Source organism: Sapajus apella, unplaced genomic scaffold (genome assembly GCF_009761245.1).
Source record: "Sapajus apella isolate SASKATOON/1434 unplaced genomic scaffold, GSC_monkey_1.0 scaffold93, whole genome shotgun sequence".
Classification (NCBI taxonomy): domain Eukaryota; kingdom Metazoa; phylum Chordata; class Mammalia; order Primates; family Cebidae; genus Sapajus; species Sapajus apella.
The window spans coordinates 7,548,250-7,571,525 of NW_022437033.1; the positions used below are offsets into that span (position 1 = coordinate 7,548,250).

A 23,276-nucleotide genomic window follows, 5' to 3' on the forward strand; every position below is an offset into this window, starting at 1 on the left:
AAGCCATAGCACTCCCTGTGGACAGCCATTATTTATCATGTACTCCATTTCACATAATGCTTAGCTCACTGCACTGTGCTTTGTGAGGGTGCAATGCATATTTGTCATTTGGGATTATTTACTTTACATGAACAGATTTTCCAAATCCCAAATTTAGAAGTACTTTAACACATTGATTCTGGTCAAGAGTAGGTTTGGTTATTTCATGAAGAATTTATTTGATCAGTAATTTGTTGTGCTTGTACCTGAAATTATAAATGCCTGCCAGGTATCTGTTAATCCTACATATTTCCACAACTCACAAATAATCAATACCTTGTTTTCATGTGGATGTGAGACAAGATAGGATCATTGGTGCTGGGTATATGCTGTCCACGTTAATTGGCATAGACCGTTAGGCTTCATAAACCATGGTACACCATGTATCACTCCTTCTTTGGTCTTCAACATAAAATTCAATGAGCTCGAGATGCTCCACAGAGCTGGCCCACGCTTAATGTCACAGAACCTTTATGACACACACTATGTCTATTTCAGGGTTCGGTTTTTGCAGAGTGATTTTCTGGAAAAGTGCCATGCCCTTCCATGAGCCAAGAATATCAAAGTGTCCTGTAAATGGTGGACAGACAGGGCCTTGGGGCCATCTCTCCAGCTAACAGAAGATACTAAGTAAGGCCCAGGGGAAGTTTAAGAAACAAACTTCTTATGTTTGTTCTATTGATTTTCCTGCCAACAAGAAGTATAACAAATTGTGATGTTTTCAAATAAAAAGCATCAGGAATAAGCTCCAATTTTATTAAGTGATTTCCTGGACATACATGCCAGGTGCATTTTGGAAGAGGCTTGATATAGCCAGAGATAGATAACAAAGCCAGGTCACTTAACACAGCAGGGAAGATAAGGACCACGCCTGCAAATCATTATTTATAATGAAAGAAAATGGTAATTTTGCCAACACTCACTTCTCAAATATCAGACCATCATCATGGTAATCAAACTATTGCTCTGACACAGTTTACTTATCAGGAGACCAATCTGAGATTGATGACCTGAAAATGGAGCTTTTCTTTCAATTCATTTGAAATGTAAACCAAGTAGACAACCTATAGCTACTGTGGCATATTTTTTAAGCAAAACCAGGCACCTACATTGACCTCCCATTTACATTTCTTTGAGAAGAAAAGAAAATCACATAAAAGCTATCAAGAAACACATTTCACAGCAGGCCAATTAATTGGTTTTACAGTATTTGAATGGAGGGTTTGTCAAATAAAACATGCCGTGACAGTTAATAGTGTCATTTAGAGCCAGAAAATTATTGGCTTATTTGTTATTGGATAAAAGGAAGGCAAACATTTTGTATTAGAAAGTTTTAATGTGTTTAAAATCCTCATTAGGGATTAATGGACATGCTTGCTTAGCATAGCGCCTCATTAATTTGAGGCTAAACAGTTACTTCTGTGTTTCAATCTCAGCGTTGTTTCTTAACATTTTTTTTACTTCTCTTTAATTAGATCTTGCGTTTGAGTTTGGTCTCTACACCACTGGAGATGTAGAATTAATTAATGAGATTTATAAATCTAATAAAAGTAAGTTATTCTTAGCTATCATTTCATTTTAGTGAGCAGTTAAACCACATGTAAGTGGGCGCAGATCTAAGAGATTTCAGAAGTACAGAAAAATGTGAACTTTCCTGAATATATTTAGCTGTGTCACTTGGCATTAATAGATAAAAGTGTTTTAATTAGAGTTATAAATAATAGGGGCGCTGGCAAGGATTCAGTTCCCATGCACATGGCTTGTTCTTTTGGATCATCACTGTCAAAGAAGAGCAATTGTAACTCTGTTTCTGCGGAATTTCTGTGTCATCCACTGGCAATTAAGACCAGCCTAAGTGTGCAGTGTACTCAATAAGGCGCCGCGTTTGTTAGAGGTTAGTCTGAAAGTGTAGCCACTTTCTATCAAGCGCATTCTGTTGTCGCATTTTTATTGAGGACATCTGTGGATACAATTTATAAAGTCTATTCCATTTACATTGCTTTAAGTGGAATTTAGTTAAAGGGAAAACTGAAATCTGAGTTTTCAGTTTTCAAACAGACGTTTTAATCATTAGCTATTTATTTATAAGAAGACCATTGTGGTTTCTTTAGGGTGAGGAATTGTGAATGTCACAGTAAGACCATTTTTTCTAAAATATTTTCAAAAATAAGAGTGAAAGATACATATTTAAAAGCTTCTTTTCTAAATGAGGTTATGGAACTTAATTTAAGACCCCATAATATGCCCTTGGCAATGCCTTCAGAAACTACCAGAAAACCCTGAACTCCCACTTTTTTTTTCCCATGAGGAAGTCCTTGTATCTTAGAAACCATAAATGATTTGAAGAGCTTGTCAATCCAAGACATATAAAAGATAATTATATTTTAAAATACTTCATGATAGCAATCACATATTAAATGTGTAAAATGCTTGCTTGAATACAAAACATTTCAATGATTAAAAATAGCTCTTCTTTAAACAATTCAGAAACTCCTTCCAGTGTTCTATAGGAATGACTTTTCTCAGGAGGACATGAGTTAATCGAGTTCTCTCTGCCCCCAAAGAGACAGAGTAGCACTCAGTTAGGCCCAGAGGAAATCCTCAAGCCTTGGGGCTTATATTTAGCCCAGGGCTTAGTTTCATCTGGCCTTCTGGATAATATTACAGGAGTCACTACTGTGGAGTCCTGGTCATTAGTCCTACTCCTGCACTTTCTGCTATTGCAGTCAGAATGAAACCTCTTCTAAATTAGAGCAGTTGGAGAATTGTGAACTGTGGATAATTAGTGTTGGCAAGTGCAGAGGCTAATAGTGAGGAGCAGTGTCACCTTTGTCCAAATCGTCAGAGCTACTTGGCCTCCAACTCCCTTCTTCCCACCCCCCAACCCCGCCTCCTTGTCCCTTCTATTATATTTCCCTAGCAAGTCTATGGTCCATGTTTCTGTTTTCCAAGACAACTGTTCCAACCTTTTCTTTCTCTTCCAATTTCCAATAACCACAGCCCACTCTCAGCTGATGACCTTGTCACATATTTCATAAGAGAAAAATAAGGCACAATCAGACAAGTACCATTTCATCTTCTTATCTTTAATTTCTCCAACCCAGCTGCTTATGTACCTAGGCACTCTGCCTTCCCTCCTGTTACAATGGAAGAAGCATCCAGAAGTGTCCATGCTCCTATTTCAGGCCAACCTCTTCAGTTGTGTCCTGATCCACTCACTCCTTCTCAAGGACTTTGCTTTTATAATCATCCACCTTCTCTTTTGCAACACTTTTCCCCTCTTCACTGAGTTCTGTGTGCATCAAGTATATAAATATGTCTTAATATCGTCCCTCTTATAAAAACAAAACCAGACAAAAACCTTGACCCCACATCACCACTTCCTATTCCATTTCTCTACTCCCTTTCACATTAGGAATTTTTATTCACTCTCTCCACTTCTGCCCCTTCCACTCTCTCTTCAATAGGCAATCAGGTTTACATCCCCACTATGCTGCTGAAACAGCTTTGACCAAGGGTACCAATGACCTAGAAATTGCTAAAGCCAATGGCCTATTCTGCAGCCTCATCCTTATCAATGGCCACTTTTTCCTGGAAGCACTTTTTCTTCTAGGCTTTTGGGACCTCATGCTTGTTTCTATACACACTTTAAGAATTCATGTTTGGCTTTGGAATACATGATATGTGATAGATAATATGCCACACTATGTGGAGTGTGGCCTCCTAGCAAAATGACTATTACATATGGCAAAATACATAAAATAGGATAGAATAAAGTAGGGTGTTAATAAAATTGAATCCAAAAAATGTCTGAAAGATCCCATAACCTAGTGACCAGTCCAAAGTGAAGGTGTTGTTATTCTGTGACAACATAGGAAATATAAGATAATGATGTGTGTTGTTGTTAGCATAAATTTAACTGCTCTGTATTTTGAACAAGCTGGCCTTTATTCTGAAATTATGCCTGATTAACCTTTTGGATGTTATAATTTTTTTTTAATAAAATAATAGTGCCAGTGGTTGATTTTGTTTTGTAATGCCCTTATTGATAAAAGAAAAAGTTGTTAATATTGTATGTATCCCTCATTATTTTTGTACTGTTATGTGAAATACAAAACACTGGGTAATTGTAATATACTCCCATGCCTTTGCTGTATAGGCTGTTTAGGCCACAGGCTGGCGAGTGAGGAAGTAGATTGTCCCATATTACACAGCTAATTTGTGGTAGAGCTTGGACACATAAGTACTATTTCCCGTCAGGTTTTTTCACACTTTATAAGATTTGTTATCTGAAAGTGAGATGCCTGCTTTGCACTTGTTTACTTTCTCTGTATTATGAGAGTGTGCTATGATCATTGAAGAGGTCAAGAGTATACTACAACTTTAAAGCCTGTAACATTTACTTTTTAGTTGATAGAATTCAAAGGTGAACTTGCCTCCTGATATACCTTTTTTACACATTTAAATGATGTATTCATTCACTCCAGTTGGTACATCTCTAGTTTTGCAGTCTTCTCTTTTATTATGAGAGATTATTATGGCCCTGCACACAAGGCAGTCATTAACATTAATAGGAGTACAGTAAATAGGGATTAAGTGGAATCTAGATTTTTATCCTAAATTGTCTTTGGTTGCAGTGCTAGAACTTTGGGAGAGAAGTGGTTACCCTGCAGTTCCTGAGGAGTTTGCTGCTTACCTAGGAATTTCAAAAGGAAAGGACGAGGGCCAGAAGATCTGTGGATTATAGGGCAGGCATCAAAAGAAGAAAGAAGGTCAGGAAGAGCATAGGCAAGACGGGGCAAGCAAGTGAGGTCAGAGTCTTGGAGGCTGGCAAAGAGAAGTAGGAGGAGACAGCTCGAGTCTGAGCCCAGAATGATGGAATCATGGCAAGAAGCCTAGAGACCCTGTAACTTAGAGATCTGACCCTGTGAAACTAGGCTCAAAGACCCTCCTCAGCTGGGGCATGAGTCTGGGTAGCTGCAGCAGTAGCAACTAGAATGACCTCTCTGGCTAGCCCAGGGGAATTGAGGCAGGGCATCCTTGGGGGAATGTGGGCCAGGCAGCAAGGTGCTTCCAGATAGGTTATTGATTTCTAACAGTAATATTTCTACATGTTTACCTTGTTTTTCTCTAAGATGGCAACATACCCTCACTCCCCCTCAACCCGTTTTATAGCTCACTCTTCTGTAGAAACTAGTTATTAGAGCAAATAAATGAACAGTGAGCTAATGGCTATTCAGAGCCCACTGAATTAAGTACTCTTCACTTGAAATTCCATCTGCCATTAGGTACTCTCAGCTGATGATGGGTCTTTCTGCATATGCATTCCACGGATGCCCATACCTAATATAATCAGTGAAGAGATGTCCTCATAATGAAGCGTGTCATCCACCCCTCCTCCACCCTTCTCATCCCCACTCTCTCTTATCTCCGTTGTCATACCCACTCAAGTTCCATCTCCAGCCTCCTTTTTCACCGTTAGTGAGAGCCAGCAGATGGAGAAGCAGCCTGAGACATTTTACACACTGGGCTCCTGAATAGGATTTAGTTATTAGCAACTTCCATAAGATATCATGGGAGCCAGTTTACACGGTGACCAAACTAGCTCCTCAGTGGTTCCAAGGCTCAGAGTGCTGACACCTTTCTAAGGACCTTTGAGAGAACTTAGTATACAAAGTGCTGGTGGAGACAACATGCACCCCCTACTAGGCTAAGGTACTTTTTATATACTTCACTTCAACCTCACAAAAATCCTAGAAGTGGATTCTTAAATTTTTTCTCTTACACAGATAGGGATACAGAGGCTCAGAGAAGTGTAAGTGGCTTGCCCAAGGTCATAAAGCAAGTTACACTTCAGAGCTGGGATTGAAATCCAGTTCTATGGAGCTTCAAAGACCAGGCTCTTTCCACTGCCACTTGAAGGCCCTAGAAAATATAGTAAATTATCTCATTCGTTTGCTCAAAGCAATAAAAGTTCATGGTTACCTTTTAGTTTTATGTTCATGTATGCTTCCAAACAAAGGGTCATTTTTCTGCACTTTGCTAAAAAGACATGTTAAATTCTTTTGATCTTCATGCTCTACTTTTTGTTCTTTTTTTTTTTTTTTTGGTGCATATTAGCTTGTTTTGCATGAAGTATTTTCACCATGAGACTTACTTAAAATTTGGCCAGAAGCAGTATTTTAAAGTAAACACCACCTCTTTGGATGCCCAGAATTTTTGCTGTATTAAAATGAAATTGGAAGATGAGCTAGTTATCTGGACCATGTAACTGTTGTGAAATTGTTTTTGTTTTGATTAAAGTTATATTACCCGAGGACTTCTGTCTACAGCTTATGCAATATTAACTGTTCCAGTTTAATCATATACTCATGAATACAAACTAGAATAGGGACAGTTAAGGTGAGGCAAGAAGCAAGAGACAGACAGATCCTAATGTGAACTGAGTTTGTAGTTTTCCAAATTCATTTTGGAAAACTGGGACTCCCAGGATAGAGACATAAGGGATTTCATAATGCATGCAAATAAGAACTTCAGAGGCTGCTGTCCTCTGTTTTTACAAATTACCAATGATGGGAATTACAAATTTTATAAAAGATTGAAAACTCATCTGATAGTACAATATCATAACCTAGGTCTTTATTTTATTAGTAATTCTGTGTTAGGGGATGTCTGTGTACCATAAATCAATCACGGGAATAAATGGGGAAGTTTGTTAATGAAAGTACAAACGGAATTAGTTTGGAAGCTGCCATCAGTATCTGTTGTGGATATTGGATATTGGACCCAGTTATTTAATTTGCAATTAAATTTCTGTTTTTAAGTTTCACTTTGAGAAAGCATTTGTCAAGGTGGAATATACCTAGACTAGTGGATTTTGATTGCCAGGTATTGTAGGACCACCCTCAGGATGATTTTATGGGAAAAAAAATGACCTCTCTTCCCTCACAATGCCTTAGTAATAACATACTCAGAGGCATTCATTAAGCTCCTCTGGATTAACCATGTGATGATCATTATTCTATTAATGTTTTACATTAATCTCCATGTTTTCTATTAGTGATGGCTGCTTCTTACGTCTCTCAATGCCACAATCAAGGTGTTTTTGATATCTTGCATTAGCCTAATCGCTAAGAAGTAATGCTCCAAACTGATTAATTCCAGAATGATTAAAACATCCTATGCAATTCATTTATTGTTGCTGTGGTTAATTGAATATTTGATGATTTAAAGGTACCCTGATTATTTCATAAGATATGTGTTCATCACCAGGCAGATAATCCATTCGTGGTCTCCCTGTGGCTACATGGGGTGGCAGCCTGCACTGTCAGATGCAGAGAGGGTAGGCACTTGTGAGGGTTCTCAGTAAACCCACCACCTGCCCGATGTGCACCTCCCTTTCCTGGCCCTCAGAGGACCACATTCGTGCCCAGCACAAGAGGGTTGTCTGGGGCCAGGAGTGAGAGCACAGCCTCCCCTGTGTGTCGTGCAGCTTGCTTTCTGCTCCAGGAGGAGGGGGCGGAGAGGGGGAATGAGAAAGGACGCTGCAGCTCTGAGTGGCTAACTTGCGCTTTGTGGACTATCTGAATACTCAAGAGTGGATTTAAAGAGAGGAGAAGGTGCCTCCGGAATTAAGCAGCAGCTTGGCAACTCAACGGGCAGCAGTTCTAATCCCAGTGCCACCACTAGTTCTCTTCCTCGGTCTCTGTCTTTCACACCTGTCCGAGTAACTCCTCCAGAATTACTGCAAAGACGTGTGGGTGTTTGTGGGAGAGAAAGAGAAAGAGAGTACAAGAGAATAGAATTTGGGGCCGAGCCCCAGCCTTAGCTCAGCTTTCTTCCAGTGTGCAGAGTGACCCTGGTGCATCTCCGCAGGGGGCTCAGTGACTGAAGTGGCCTCAGGTGGCCCCACTACTTCTCAGTCATGTCGAATCCTTGGCCTCTCACTCCCATGTGGAGCGAGGACTACGGTGGGGACCTCAACGGCTGGGAGCTTCTGTCTGACATGGCGCTGTCGGTGAACCCGGTAGGTACCATTTCCCTGGCACTTAAATCAGACCTCCTGTTTGGTCTTGTCTGTTTCCCTGTAAATGCTGTCTCCTCAATATGCGTGGAGTCTTGAAGGCAGACATGATGTTGTCTTCAGTGTCTTTAAATCCTCCCTCTTGGCACCATCCTGAGCACAGTGTGAGCTCAATCAGGATTTGTTGTCTAAAGAAATAAATGGGAGAGCTGATGAATAGGCGGACAGGCGAATGAATGCGATCCTATTACCCTTGTCATGACTACCTTACAATGTATGTCCCAGTGGGTTTCTAATTGTTTGTTTTCCTATCCCATCTAGACATTTAACTCTGAGAGAAAGAAGCGGAGACTCAGAGTGATTTGTATTACCAACTCTCCATGCTTTGCACTGTGCTAGGCACGTAGGAAATATTTGCTGGTTAATTAAAAAGCATTTGCAGGAAGGAAAAGCACTTGCGGCTCAAATGTAGTTGTCTTACGGAGAAAACAGCTGCGGGCCTGGGCTAGATGAATTTGTGGAACTACTGACTTCATGAAAATGTTGGATTTTAGTGTTTTCTAAAGAAAAAATATCTAAACACTGAGTGTGGATGCATATTTGTTTCACTGCTCTTGTCTTTAGAGTTCTCTGTCCTGAGTGCTGCCGACTCCAATAGTCCGTCATTATTAGATTTGCTGCAAAGCTCCAGGGTCCACAACACTTTCTTTTTTGAAGTATTTTGTCCCATAAAGAAGTGGATATTTACATTGTGAAGTGTAGAGATGATATTTGCAGTTGGCAAGAGTGAGTCAAATCTTAGTTTGAAAAGATGAGAAGACAGGACTTAAGAAAAGTAGGGAGAACAACAGGACGAGCGGTAATAATCTAATTCATTGTATGGGGCTTTGCGGGTTACAAAGCACATTCACATCACTTATTTCACTAGATGCTCACAGAAACCCTGTGAGATTTAAAAAAGATGGGTATTACTATTCCTTGCTTTTCTTTACATTTAGAAAAACTGGAACTCGGAGGGATACGGTTATTAAGTCCTGTTCCCAGGTGGTAGGGCCAAGACTCCCTCCAAATTCTTTTCACCCATCAGCAGCTGCTCTTGCTGTGTCTGCATATCACAGATATATTTTTGCTTTAATTTAAAAATTAATACTGATGTGTTGTGGGAAAAAGGGAACAAAGACCTTTTCATGAGACCGGGCCATACATTTTTTAGCGTAGGCTGCCCACTCTAATACAATGCAACAATGATATTGAAGATTTAAGCCTTTCTTATAATCCTTTGACCTTTGTATTTGGGGAATGTATTTGTTAGAAGTTCAAGAATTCTCTTGGAAAATACAGTTTCTGGAGCACTGAACAATGGAATGAGATTGTATTTGCAGTTAAGAATTACCCGTTTAGTCGTATAATCATATAAACATGTTAGACCAGCATCTTCAATTGTATGTTCTGTAAACATTCATTTTGTGTAATAGCAGTAGTTATTAATTGAAAAATAAAATAACTACAACAAAAAAAAAAACTTAAAACTAAAATCCCAAAACTTCAAGGAAGTTGGGAAGGTACTTTATTAAAAAACTTAGACAGGTGTCTCATAGCTTTTTGTTTTCATCATGGGTCTCCAAAAGGGGATACAATATGGGTTGCAGCATTTCTCACACTTCTTTGGACACAAAACCATTTATTTTGCACAACTAGTGTCCATGGGATGCTCACCTTTGTAGTACTTCCTCACAGCTTATAGTTGTGCATTAACTGTGTGTTTCCTCATATTCACTTTCCTGTTGAGCCTGTAAACTCCATGAGTGAGGAAACTGTGTCTCCTTTGGCTTCCCATTCTACTCTGCCTAGCACCGAGTGTCACAGTCCTTGGCTCTCAAAAATTATTTGTTGAATGAATGAATGAACTGTGCTACACCAGATTGCCAGTGGTTCTCTATCTGAAACCTGTGTTTAAGATTCTTTACAAGGTATGCCTGGCCAATTTAAGTCTTTTCTTCTACTGTGTCTTCTACTCGGTATTAGAATATTATTGTTGCTGGAATAATGACTGTATAAATTTGTCATCCAAACTGGGATATTTTTGAGAGGGAAAGGGAATACTATCAATAAGTACACAGATAACAAGTGTAACCTGATGCTGTACTGGATCATCTAGAATTGATAGCCCTTCGTTATCGGTGACAGTTTCAGGCTGTCTCTCCTATTTGGGACCTTAGGCCTCTTGGAGCAGGGACTTTTACATGTAGAAGGTCTTCAGTAAATACTGGTTGTAATTAATGCATGTACAGAAGTGACTATAATGCTGTTTGAAGATTTGCTGTCTTGTTTAACTTGTAGTTTTTACAGGTGAGGAAATCTAGTGCTATAGTCTATTCTTCATTATTCCAAGTATAGTTGAGTCCGTACTGAAGTCTGTTGGGGAATAAATAATTCTCCTTGCAAAAAACCTGGGCCATGTAGATGTTATAGCAGTGCTCTCTTAACAGGACTGGGCTTTCATCTATCAAGGCAGTGAATGAGTGACCCTCTGTTCTTGCCAGAACAGGCAGGAAGCAGATATGATCAGATTGCAATCCTGGAGAGGGTGAAGGGGAGTTAGGAATGTTTGGGGGATGCCTAAGACCTGCACAGATGACGTGGTGATCAGCAGACATTTTTCTAGATAGTTGTCTGACTCTCAAGTTTCTGATCATGCACTGTCTTGTAGCTGGTATCTTATTTTGTTATTTCACTTCTTTCTTTCGCTGATTATGAAGCACCTGCACAAAAGGGCTATGGGCTTGACATGGAGTAAATCCTCAGTACATTTCTGCTAGTGGCTTGAATCTTGATTCATTAGCAAGGTGTCACGCTAGGAAAAATGATCATGATATTTACTGAAAATAATTTTGAGACTTTCTCTGACTGCCAAGACAAGCATGCAATTTACACAGGCCGTTATCCTTACTGTTTTGTAGGCATCTAGTTGGACTCCCAAGTTGAAAAAGAACTCAATTTAATCACAAAAGTGTTTTATATGGGCCTCATATTTTTAATAAATAACCTACAAAACTATGCCAGAAGGTCAAAGAGGCCTTAAAGATCATGAGATCAAGCTCTCTTTGGATAGGTGAGCGAAGAGAAGCCCCAGGGGAGAAGGGATGGGTCAGTGTCTCAAAGCAAATCAGTGACAGAACAAGGAGTCACTTTCTGTCTGTGCCATACACTGTGATCGTACCGCTTCAGTAAAGTAAAACAAAATTAGTCATTTTCAGTTACTTTTTTCTATTTAATAGGAAAAAATTGATAGCTAGATTTTCTTGCTTTACAATTTGTCCTACAGAGTAAACTATTTATACAAGAAAAATAAATAGATTGTGCCTAATGTTTTCTGTTTATTTTGTTTCAGGTAAGCCTTCCCAGTGATCCAAGCTGTGTTGAAGAAATCTTGCGGGTGAGTTTAAACCTTTATTTTTGTACCTTTTAATAATGAAGCAATCTATCTGCTTAAGCTGTTTAAAGTAATTACTGTTCTGTTTCAAGGAGTTTCATGATGGGGAATCCTGGCATTCCACTTCAAGACCATTCTCCTTATTTAGTGGTCTCATTTCTTACCTGCCTTCTTTCCATTTTGTAATCAAGCTAGTCTTCTAATATCACTAAGCTTCTGCCCTATACATTCCTACATCCTTCTTGGACAGAGACTCACCACCTCCTTTAGGAAACTTTCCCTGTTCAAGCACCATACCCTAAATTTTTGCCTTTTACCTTTCTGGGATCTCAACTCAATCTCACTGCTGCCATGCATTACATGGAACAGGGTTATCAAGATTGATTGTGGCCTATAATGATGGGAAGAGATGCGGGAGTGGGAGGGGAGGAGAAGATGACAGACTTGAAAATGATGGCATGTTTAGGAAATGTTACTTATGGAAGTGAATCTATGTATGTGAATGCCGTGGGGGCAGAACAAAGTTGAAAAGAGTGGCTATAATCTCCCCTTAAGTAAACAATTAAACCAAAAGAAAAAACAAAAGTTAAGCCAGAAAACCGTATCTGTCTACTATCTCTGGCCATTGGCATCGTAAGGCAATGTGGAATCTCAAGAATAGGAGTCATGGTAATGAGCTCCTGTCCCAGCTCTACCATTTGTCACTTCTGTGACTTTGGACAGATGACTTTATGTCTCTGAATCTCCTTTCCTTGTCTGTAAAAGAGGACAATAATACCTGCCCTAACTCCCTTATAGGCTGCCAAGTGGTATATAAATGCTTGCTATTCTGATAAATGATGACCAGTGTAGTCATGTGAAAACCATGAAGGCTTTCTATCTGGTAAAGAAAATAATCTGTGTGCCAGTGAAAATCCTGCACTACCTTTCCTCACTTACCAAAGTCACTCCAACTCCCTCCTGATCCCACTCTCCCAGTAAGTGCCTTCTCAGCAGCCCAGTGTTTGAAGCAAGCCCTGAGAAAATGCAGCCAAAGGAATAGTTAAGAGCCAAAAGCTGTTTACCATTGAATTGGCTTGCCACCGGAGTGTGCCTGTTGTGAATATTTGCGCACCGGTTTCAGCCCAAGAACATTGTTCTTGACTATTAAAGAAATGAGTCAGTCATATCACTGTGATCAGAGATGAGACTATATGGATTAAGGCAAGTGTTCCCAATCCCCAGGCAATGGACTGGTACCGTGTGTTCTTTATGAGAATGTAATGCTTGCTGATCTCAGGTGGAACAGTTTCATCCGAAACTATCTGCCCACCCCTACTCCCACTCCCTACCCCCTCACCCGTGAAAAATTGTCTTCCATGAAACCAGTGCATGGTGCTAAAAAGGGTGGGGACTGCTGTATTAGGGCTATGCTGACTACCTTTGTAAGGCAGGAACCAAGCAATCCTTCAGTCATCTGTCTGAGGGGTCCGATATCTTGGGTGGAGACAAGGCAGCTGTTATGAGAGCCACAGAAGGAACCCACCCGGGAAACGCAGCTGCTTGCTCCTTTCCCATTGGGAAAATACATTCAATCCTTGCTCATTTGTCAACAGCCTTCCTTAACAGAAGGTAACAACATTGAAGGAAATGTCTTACTCTGCTCTAGATAGTAACCTTGTTATTCCTTTCTTCCCCAAGTCACAAGCATAAATAAAGTCAGCGGTCTTTTTCTTAATTCCCAAAGGAATGCCAGGCATATCTCAAAATCTCCACCTAATTTGTCGCAATTGAAAGCCTAGGTGGTTATGTGACTAAATTCAGGAAGTAGGGTGAACACCTACCTGGCAGAGGCTGGTGTCACCAGTCTCCTGAAGGAGCCACTTAGAGAAACAATGAGAATTTCACTTACACTGGAAAAAAAAAAAATAAAGCAGGTTGCCTTAACAAGCTCAGAAAAGATAACATGCTTTGAGAAAATAACCAAAGTCCTGTTATTCTTAAAAGACAATCTAGAGAAATGTCTCTTTTCTTAAAGGGCTGTAGATTGTATAGAATTCTCTTTTTTTTCAACAACACGATTAATGAGTGGGCTTTCCTGTATTAAAGAATGAATGTTTCATTCTCTGTGCTTCAAATAAAAACAACCTTTCTGAAATTTGCATCCCCAATTTTATGACGAATTCTTAAATTTTTATAGACCATATTGCATGTCACAATGCTTGTTTGGCCTTTTGTTTTAATCACACATTCATGTTCCTTTTGCTTTGAGGGACTTAGAAGCCTGTGGAGGTTTCCTTACTAAGTTGGTCCCCTCATTCCCCACCAGCCTATTTCTTAGGGAAAAGTATATTTTCTATTTCTCTCTGCCTCTCCTGGCCCCACTCAGTGCTTCTCAAACTAAGCAGAGGTCAAGCAAGGTCATCTCTCCTCACTGAGGGGAGCTATGCAAAAGAAGGACCGCTAGCCCCAGAGTGGAGGAGCTGGCTTCCAGTTGCTCATGAGATTCCCTTATTTCCTAGCTGTGTTGCTTTTTGGTGTCTTCATCTAGAAGCATGGGTTAATTATTACTCCCTCCATCTCACTGCCCACCTCCAGTGAAGGAATATTTAAATTATACACATTGTTTGCATCTGCAGCATGAAAATCTGAGTCCGTTTGCTCTCCCAACTTTCCCACCTCCCTGATCCCCTTTTTTTCCCTCCACAGCCTGGCAAGCAGACACATGCAAACCCACTTCATCTCACTCGGGGACAGACTTCTTTTATTAACCAAATGCAACACAGCCAGCTTTTCCCACTCTCAGCCCCTCAGTCCTCCAGGCAATGGAAATGCTTTTGCCTCATGTGTTTTGTTATGGCCCGCTTTCTCAAAATGCTGTCCAAATTCAAGTCAGTTGGTTTATATTGAAAGCCCCTCTCACCATTTGTCTGACAATGGTCTCAGCTCCCCTTCAGACCAACGGGTCTACTTTTTTTTCTTTGCTCCCCTGGGCAAAGTGCTATAACATGCTGGAGCCCACTTTGTCTGTTCTTCCAGCAATTTTTTTCTTGCCCTCATGCCCTTGCAGATGCAATCAGATTACAACAGGCTAACTTGACCTGATATGGCAACCTTATTTTCCTATAGCAGGTGACGGCTTTTAGAAGCATTTTTACCTCATTGTCTTATTTTGGCCATAAGGAGTAAGGTAGTTTCTTATTATTTCATGAAATCAAGGTCCAGAGAGGTTATATAATCTGTAATCCAGGGTGGGGCTAGTATGCGGCAGAAGTAAAATGGTATCTGACCTTTGTTTTCTAAATCTAGTGATCTTTGCACTCTACCCAACTCTCACTCACCCTGTCACAAATCTAGAGTGAGAATCTCTGGATATTAAACAAAATTGCTTCAGACAGTAGCTGACATTTCTAGCAACTTTAAGAATACCAGCAAACCGACATAATTTGAACAGATATTACAAATTAAGTCTTCCTTTTTGTCATTCTTTAATATTTTTAAATTTCATTTCAAATAATAATAAAGCAATAGCAAATTTGCTTCTAATAATAAAAGTACTAATAATAGTAATGTGTTGTCTGTTGCATGCCAGGCACAGTTCGTAAGCACATTATATCTTTGAGCCTTTACAACAACCCTCAAAGATTGTATTATTAGTCATGCTTTACAGAATGGTAAAGAGTGAAAGTCAGAGAGGTGAATTAATTTGCCTCAGGTCACAGTTCTCCAAGTCTCTGAGGAGTCATGCTATCCATTCTTCTAGTCCTGTTGGCTTATCTGAATCCATTCTTGTTTAACAGGCTGCAGTCTGCTTTATGATTAACATTATAGTGGATTCAACCACTAATTCATTTCAGCTTCTGTCCTTTCCTCAATTTGTATATTTCAGTTATGCCAGAATAATTTAAGTAGGCTTTTGAACAAACTAAAATTCTTCAGCCTGCAACAACATTCCACCAAACTGACCTTCTCCCACAAAATGAGCTACACAAATTCAGATGTATTTGCTCATTTTCAAGCATATTACTGCTTATTATGAATTTTACAAATCAGAAGCTTAAAGGCAGCAATCTGTGCAATGCATCCCAGCTTGTACACTTGCTTCCATAAGCATGCTATTTACTCTTTAGAGTCAAGCTACCCTCACGTGCAAACGGAAACGAAAAATAATAACAACTCTGGCCACAGTGATGGCATTTTGCAGTTACAATTCATCGATCATGTGAGGGATTCTTAGGCTGCTCATCTGTAATAATATGGGAACCAGCAGCAGCTTCTTTTCTGAGCTCTATGGGGTTTTATGGATCCTAGACTAATCATTTCTGGAAGAGTTAAGCCAAGGAGAGCAGCATGCTCTAAATGCTACTAGCTAAGGATGGATGCTCAATGATTATTTGTTCTGCAGTAGTATGATTTATTTGTTCATAGCAAGAATTTACTTTAAAAAATCAACAAACTATTAAATCCTTTCTGGAATCAAAAATGCAGATAGAGCATTTCTTTTAGATTTGATGCTGAACAGATTGTCTCTCCTACCAAAGCACCTTCTGTAGTTGATAATTTCATAGGCAAACATCTGTAAGGGTAATTCAGTGTTTATGAGGGATGCTGAATTTGCTAGCTAGGATTTAGGGAAGTTGATTTGATAAACTGTATCTTCTTACAGATTTCTCCCTGCCATATGGATCAGGTTGGTAAACACCTACTTGGGCACCTCTTTTTGATTACAGTATGATCTGTGTTTACAGCATTCTAAATTATGGCAATTCTACTTATTAGGTTGGTGTTTTAGTTAACAGTTTTAGCATGGAAAAAGATTACCAAATATTTACAGGGCAGTGTTTGTTATTTTATTTTTATTTTTTAACAGAAAAATAAATGAAAAAGCCCATCTTGCAAGTAAGAACAAAATGGATCATGGAAAAAAACTGGTCAGACAGTTATGTCTGAAAGGAAATTTCATTATATTATCGTAACTGTACAGCATAATCAAGCACTGTTCAGTAGAATTTCTTTTATAAATTTAACCAATGATTAGGCAATTGATTTTATATCCTGTGAAATTAATGTATAAATAATGTTCAACTTGGATTCATGCAAATGATTTTCTATATAGCTGTCTTAAATAGGCATCCTTCTGGAATGTTTCAGAAAGCATGTATCTTATTCGGGTGTGGACTTTTAAAATCATAGTTTCTTGAAATAATAATATAGTGTTCCACCCAAGAAAGACAAATGCTAAATATAATTTAGACTATAATTAATGTAAACATTGATGAAGTAAAATAAATGTATTAACTAATGATTGTGCCCTTTGCTAATCTGATGACTAGTTCTTACCTAATGGCACTGGGAAATATGTAAATTTGTCAACAGGTGAAAATGCCCTTGACTGGGTAAATTATCTACAGTATTACCTTTTCTGAAGCTAATTCAAAGCACTAATGGACTTAATACGTAGCATGCATATGTGACGTAAGCTATTCATGGAACCAAATTAGCTCATAAGAGATAGTATCCGTTGTTTGCCTCCTAGTAATCATTTCCTCTTTTCTCAAACACAAACCAACCCAGAAGAAAGATGCTACATTTAATTATAACAACTATTATGTGAACAGTGTAGGTAAGCCATCCAGTGTGCTTCCAAATGCACTTAGAACTTGTCAAGCAGTTTAAATATTTTCATGTGGAATCTGGGGGTTTGCAGCTAGTATATGAGGTGAATTTTAAATGATTTTACAGACGTCACTGGGAGAGTGAGTAATATGAGTAATGAGGTGACTGGGCCAGTGAATCATGGGAACCTGTCAAACGGGGAGACGTCAGGGAAGAGATGATGTCAAATAGCAGTAACTTAGCAACCAGCATTTAGCTGTCCAGAGAGTGAGCAAGAGTAGCCCCTTTAAAATAGCTGAGTAAATATATGAGTCCCTATATATCTTAGGTATGCTATAAAAATAAGTCTGTTCTCTGTCAACCTGTTTCTTTTTGGGAATATGGTGATTTATGATTTTCTATTGAATTGGATGAAAGCAGGTGAGAATTTAGGCCATGTGTAGAATTTACACCTGCTTTCTGTATCTTGATTGTACAGAGAGGGTAATGAAACAACGTATTGGTTTGCCAAAAAGCATTCTAAGCTTATCTGAAAGAAGTAATAGCTTCCAACTGTTGTCTGAGAACCAGCATTTTTGTCCTAGTTTTGCTAGTGGGATTGGGCTGGGGAGAAAGGAGAGGTAATGCAAGGAAGTTAACCATTCCACTTGCATCTATGTAAAGGTGAAACTCGCATCTCTGGAAAACACATTGGGGAAGTAGCCTCTTGGAATCAATTTGGTAGGCATCTCCCAGTTTTGAAACGAAAGAAGGAAAGAATAAAACGAGGCTTGTCCTCTTGTTTGTCACTAGAAGCATTTGGGAGAATGAGAAAAATAAATTTCAACTCCATAATTGATGTAACCAAAGGGTATCCATAAGCCTGACTCACAATTTATTCTGCGAAGGTCAAACAGGGAAGAAACCAAAAGGTAATCCCCAGGGTCTTAAATTTGTGGCATAGCAGATGAAAGAAACACTAATGTTCATGATAAGCAGCACATGATGAAAAGCAAAAACAATATTAGAATAATAAGAATGGGTATTTAAGTTGGAGATGGGAGCTTCCATGGACCAAGTTTGGGACACAGTCTTGAGAAGTAGGGAAGACAGAACTGAATGAGAAATTACATAAATAATTCATATTTGTGGAAGTCACTTTGTTAGTGATGCAGGGTGGATGAGTGAGATGCTGCTGTGCAAGTAGCCTGTAGAGCTGATGTCTGTTGATATCAGAGAAGTATTGGCTGAAAGCATTTGGACACACAGCATTGTATTCTGAAGAGAATTCCTGCTAGTCTGGAATTCAGCCAACAGCCCTGACTGGTCCTGGAAGAATTCTTGACAGGAAAAAAAAAAGCAATTAAAAAAAAGAATCATCACAAGATCTATGCAAAAATATATACACAAAAAAGCATGTGAGAAAAGTGTACCAGAAAAACAGTATTGTTATGGAAAAAAAGCTGTGACCAACATAGTGGCATGAAATTGTTAAAACCATGAAGCAATTTTATCTAAAAAGACAAGAACAAAATCAGGAATACAGGAAATTAAAGATGGTATTTAAAAAGTAGATAAATAAAGAGGTGTGAATTAATGTATTATGAACAGAACATCATTATAATTAATAAATTCAAGGTCATTTTCCCAAATAAACCAAAAACATGATAAAATAGATACTTGGTTACCTAACCTCATCAAGAAAAAAAGGGAAAACACTAATACATAAAACAAGAACTAATAAACAGAAACGACCTCAGATACAGAGAAAACTAAGAGAATCACAAGTAACAATTTTCTCAGCTCTGTACAAATAAATATAAACAGGTGGATGAAATGGATGGTTTTTCTAGTGAAATGTAATTGACAGAGACTAATTCCAGAAAAGACAGAAAATCTAAACAGACTTCTAGGCATCAATGAAATGAATGCTCTCCCCACCCCTTAACAAAAGCATCACTCCCAGATGGGATTTCATGAGGAAATTCAACTAAACTATCAAAAAATATCACAATATAACTTTTATACAACATAGAACAAAAATAAAAATTTGCAAAGTACTTTTTAGAAAAGCCAACCAAGCTTTTATATTGATACTAAAAACTGACAAAAATAGAACACAAAAAAGAAAATTATATAATGATATCATTTATGAATAGTGTTGCAAAGCTCCTTAATGAAATACTAACAAACAGAATCAGACAGCGTTTTAAAGGACATACAGCGTCACCAAGTGAATTTTATTCCAGGAGTATAAAACTAGTTCAGTATTAAGAAATCCATTTGTATAATGCCTTTTACAAAAGAAATAAAAAAAATTACACAGTCATCTTCATATAGATGGTAAAAGACACTTGACAAAACTGACCACGCAGTCTTGATAAAATAGAAACAAATCAAAATATCTTTATTGTGATAAAATATATCCACATTAACCCAAAAGCTAGTACCACATTTCATGGAGAAACTCTCAAAATATTCTCATTATAGTTAAGAAAAAGACTAGATGTTCTTTATACCACTATCATTTTATGTTTTTTCTGGATGTTAGCCAAGACAATTAAACATGGAAAAAATAAGAGGGATTAAAGTGAGAAATAATGCTTAAAATGGTTATTATTTGTATATTATACATATATTGTTTGCTTGGAAACTGGAAGCAAATTAACTAAAAACACTATTGTGAATAATACACAAATTCAGCAGTATTACTGTGTGCAAGACAAATGTATGAAAATAGTCTTTATATATAAAGCAACCAACTGTAAGATATAATGGGCAAAAAATCCATTTATAGCTTATGAATTGATTTAACAAGAAATGTGTCAGAGAGCTATATAAAAAAACTAAGTCACTATGAGAGATGCCAAAGAATACTTAAATAAAAAAGCATACAATTCCTGAATTGGAAGACAATGTCACAGACGTTTATGTTCTCCCTAATTTAAACTTGGATCCTTACCTCACGTCATACAAAAACATTATTTCTAGATGTATTAAAGATTAAAAACAAAAACATAAAAGATTAGAAGTATATATGGGAGATTTTAATTTATTTTTAATTTTCAGGTCAAGTCTCAGAATTAGATGGCAGGGATAAGAAGCAGTCAGGGGAAAGTTCAGAGGTTAGAGGAGATTGGAGAATGAAAGAGTAATTGAAAGAGAGAGAGATAACTCTGTCTAAGGGAATGTAGTAAGATTATGAGGCAACAAGGCTCCAGGTGATATTGAAGATATTATATTTATACAGGTTCCAATCCGTAAATTGTATAATGTCCTCCAGCAATGCTTATTTCATTACCCAGAGACCACTGGCTAATGGGTTGATGACAGCCTGGAGGCCTTAGAGAGGTTGAAAGTTGCCCCTAATCGTATATTAATATAGTTATGAAGCAGTTGATACAGAATTGGAACTCATGTTGGCCTGAATCCAAAGTACACACTAATAGTAGTACCACTTACCTAGCAAATTTTTGTACCTGGCACTGTTATAAGAATTTCACATACAGTAACTCATATAATCACCATATCAATGCCAAGAAGCAAGTACTATTATCATCCCCTTGTTAGATAACGACGTAGAAGTACTCTGAACTTAAGTGACTTTCTAAATTCAACAGCTAAGCAGTGGCAGAGCCAGAATTTCAAACCAGGCACTTTTTGGTGATTGTGAATAATGTGGGTATTAATAATTGTGTAAAGATTTGTGCATGAACACATGTTTTCATTTATTTTTTGAATATACCTAGGAGTGGGATTGCTGAGTCATATGCTTAGAGTATGTTTAAATTTATAAAAACCATACTAAATTGCTTTTAGAGTGGCTGTACCATTTTGCATTTACACCAGCCAAGTATGAAAGACCCACTTACTGAGCATCCTTGTCAATATTTGTTCTTACTACTATTTTTATTTAAGCTTTTGTAATATATGTATACTGGTATATGTTGTGATTTTAAATTGCATTTCCTAAATGACTAGAGATGTTGAGCCTCTTTTCATGTGCTTATTTCCCATTTGTGTATCTTTTTTGAAGAAGTGTCTGTTCAGATGATTTACTCGTTTATTAAATCAGGTTGTCTGTTACCTTATAAATGAATCTTGAGTGTGTTTATTTCTGGATATAAGTCATTTGTCAAACGTGATTTGCAAATATTTTCTCTCAGGCTGTGGCTTGTCTTTTCATTCTCTTGGTGGTATCCTTCTAAGAACAAAATTTCTTAATTTTGATGAAATCCAATTTATCTTTGTTGAATGTTATGGATTATTATTTTGTTGTCAAGTCTAAGAGCTTTTGGTTTAATTCAAGGTCAAAAAAATTATCTCCCATATTTTATTCTAAGAGTTTTATTTAAGTCTTCATTTTGGATTAATTTTGATATGTAATATGAGGTATAGATTGAGATTTACATTCATTGTGTTCCAGCACCATTTATTGAAAAGATTGTGTTTGATCTTTCTCCATTGAATTGCTTTTGCATTTCTGCAAAAAGCCAATTGACCATATTTGTGTGGGTCTATTTCTGCACTCTCCAGTCTCTTCTACTTGTCTTTGTTCCTGACTTTTCATCAATACCATAATGTCTTAATATCTATAGATATTGTAAGTCTGAAAATAGCATAATATGAATCTTCTAACTTTGTTCTCTCCTAAAATGGTTTAGCTACTATAGTTCCTTTTCCTTTCCATATGAATTTTAGACATGTCATTTATATTTACAAAGAATTCTGCTTGAATGTTGGTTAGTATTGCATTACACTAAGTAAATGTTGAGGGAATTAACACCTTGCTGTGTTGCATCTTTCAACTCATGAAGGTGTTCAATGTACCTCTCCGTTTATTTTGGTTAGCCACTCCATTTTTAGAGGGACACTGGTAATGTATAATTCCACTTTAGAGAATTAATGATATGAGAAAAATCCAAACTGCTAGAAAAACTATGTGACCAAAGCTTTTCATTACCTGATTCTTTGTAATAGCAAAAAAAAATGTTACTATATATCTAACAATAGGAGAAGAGTTAAGCAAACTCAGATTTATACATTCAGAATCATAATCAGCCATTAAAAAGATGGCTTTGCTGATGATATAGCAACATGAGGAAAAATTACGAGATAATGTTAAGTAAAATAACCAGAATATGACATTTTATGTACTTAATTATTATATCTCTATAAAAATATGACTAAAAAGAAACTGAAGGAAAATATTCTGAAATGAAAGTTCTTATTTTGTTAAAGTTAGAATTATGACTGAGTTTCTTCCTTTTTTATATTTTCTCAATTTGCATAATTTATATTACTTTCATAAAAATATTTAAGAAGCAATTTACTCATGTAATGGACCTGCACATTTACCTCCTGAACCTAAAATAAAAATGAGAAAACAATTTAAGAGGTATATTGCTGAACTAAAATTCATTTAGCAAAGTAACCAGGACAGTGGGTAGCTTCCAAACTAGCATGAGTAAAGAGATAGACTAGATTAAACAGCAGAAAGTTGAACTAGAAGAGGGGGCAGACTGTGGCTGCCTGAGAGACAGCTTTGTGGGAAGCAAGAGGCTCAGTGGCTGCATTTGGGATAGAAGGCCTCAAATGGCGGAATCCAACTTCTGAGGGGCAGTTATAGACGTATAAGTGTTAGATCAATAAAAGCAAGAATGTTTTATGGGGGCATCATGTTTATGGCAGTAGAGCTTGGATTTTCTCAATTGCTGAATGTTTTTGTGTAAATTAACCATTTTGTATCTCATTTACAAAAGTGTGATAATATGGCCTAATTCTCAGAATTTTGGGACAATTAAATGAGATCATGCATATGAAACCTCTAGAACAGTGCCTGGAGCACTTAATTAAAGTCTTCCTTTCTCCCTTGTTCTGATTGGCAAATCTGCCCAAGGATAGATGGAGGTGAGGTCTTTGTCACTGAAAGTCTTCAAACAGAGGCACTGTGCTCCCCCAGTACCTACAGGATAAACTCCCGAACCCTGATCTTGGCAGTCAAAGTCCTTCCTATGTGTCACCACTCATACCTATCTCATGTCTTGCCAATTCCCCCAACTGTGTGCCCTTTTCCACACCCATTGCAGACTTCTCCCCTTTTATCAAATGTGCCATCTCCTCCTCTGTGTGCTGCCCCCTCCCTCTGCCTGGGATCTCATCAACTCCTGTCTTTGTCTGGTGACCTCCTGTTTACACCATGTAAGA

At 37.8% G+C, this 23,276-nt stretch overlaps 1 protein-coding gene across 4 annotated transcripts in view; it reads left to right on the forward strand.

The window, feature by feature from the left end:
- Window positions 1-23,276, forward strand: part of AFF2 (AF4/FMR2 family member 2) — a 497,371-nt gene that overhangs the window by 301,509 nt on the left and 172,586 nt on the right. For all 4 annotated transcript variants that reach the window (XM_032256130.1, XM_032256129.1, XM_032256131.1 and 1 more), the window contains exon 4: window positions 11,454-11,498. In XM_032256130.1, the coding sequence (XP_032112021.1) occupies window positions 11,454-11,498 (45 nt within the window). The remainder of the gene's footprint in view (window positions 1-11,453; window positions 11,499-23,276) is intronic.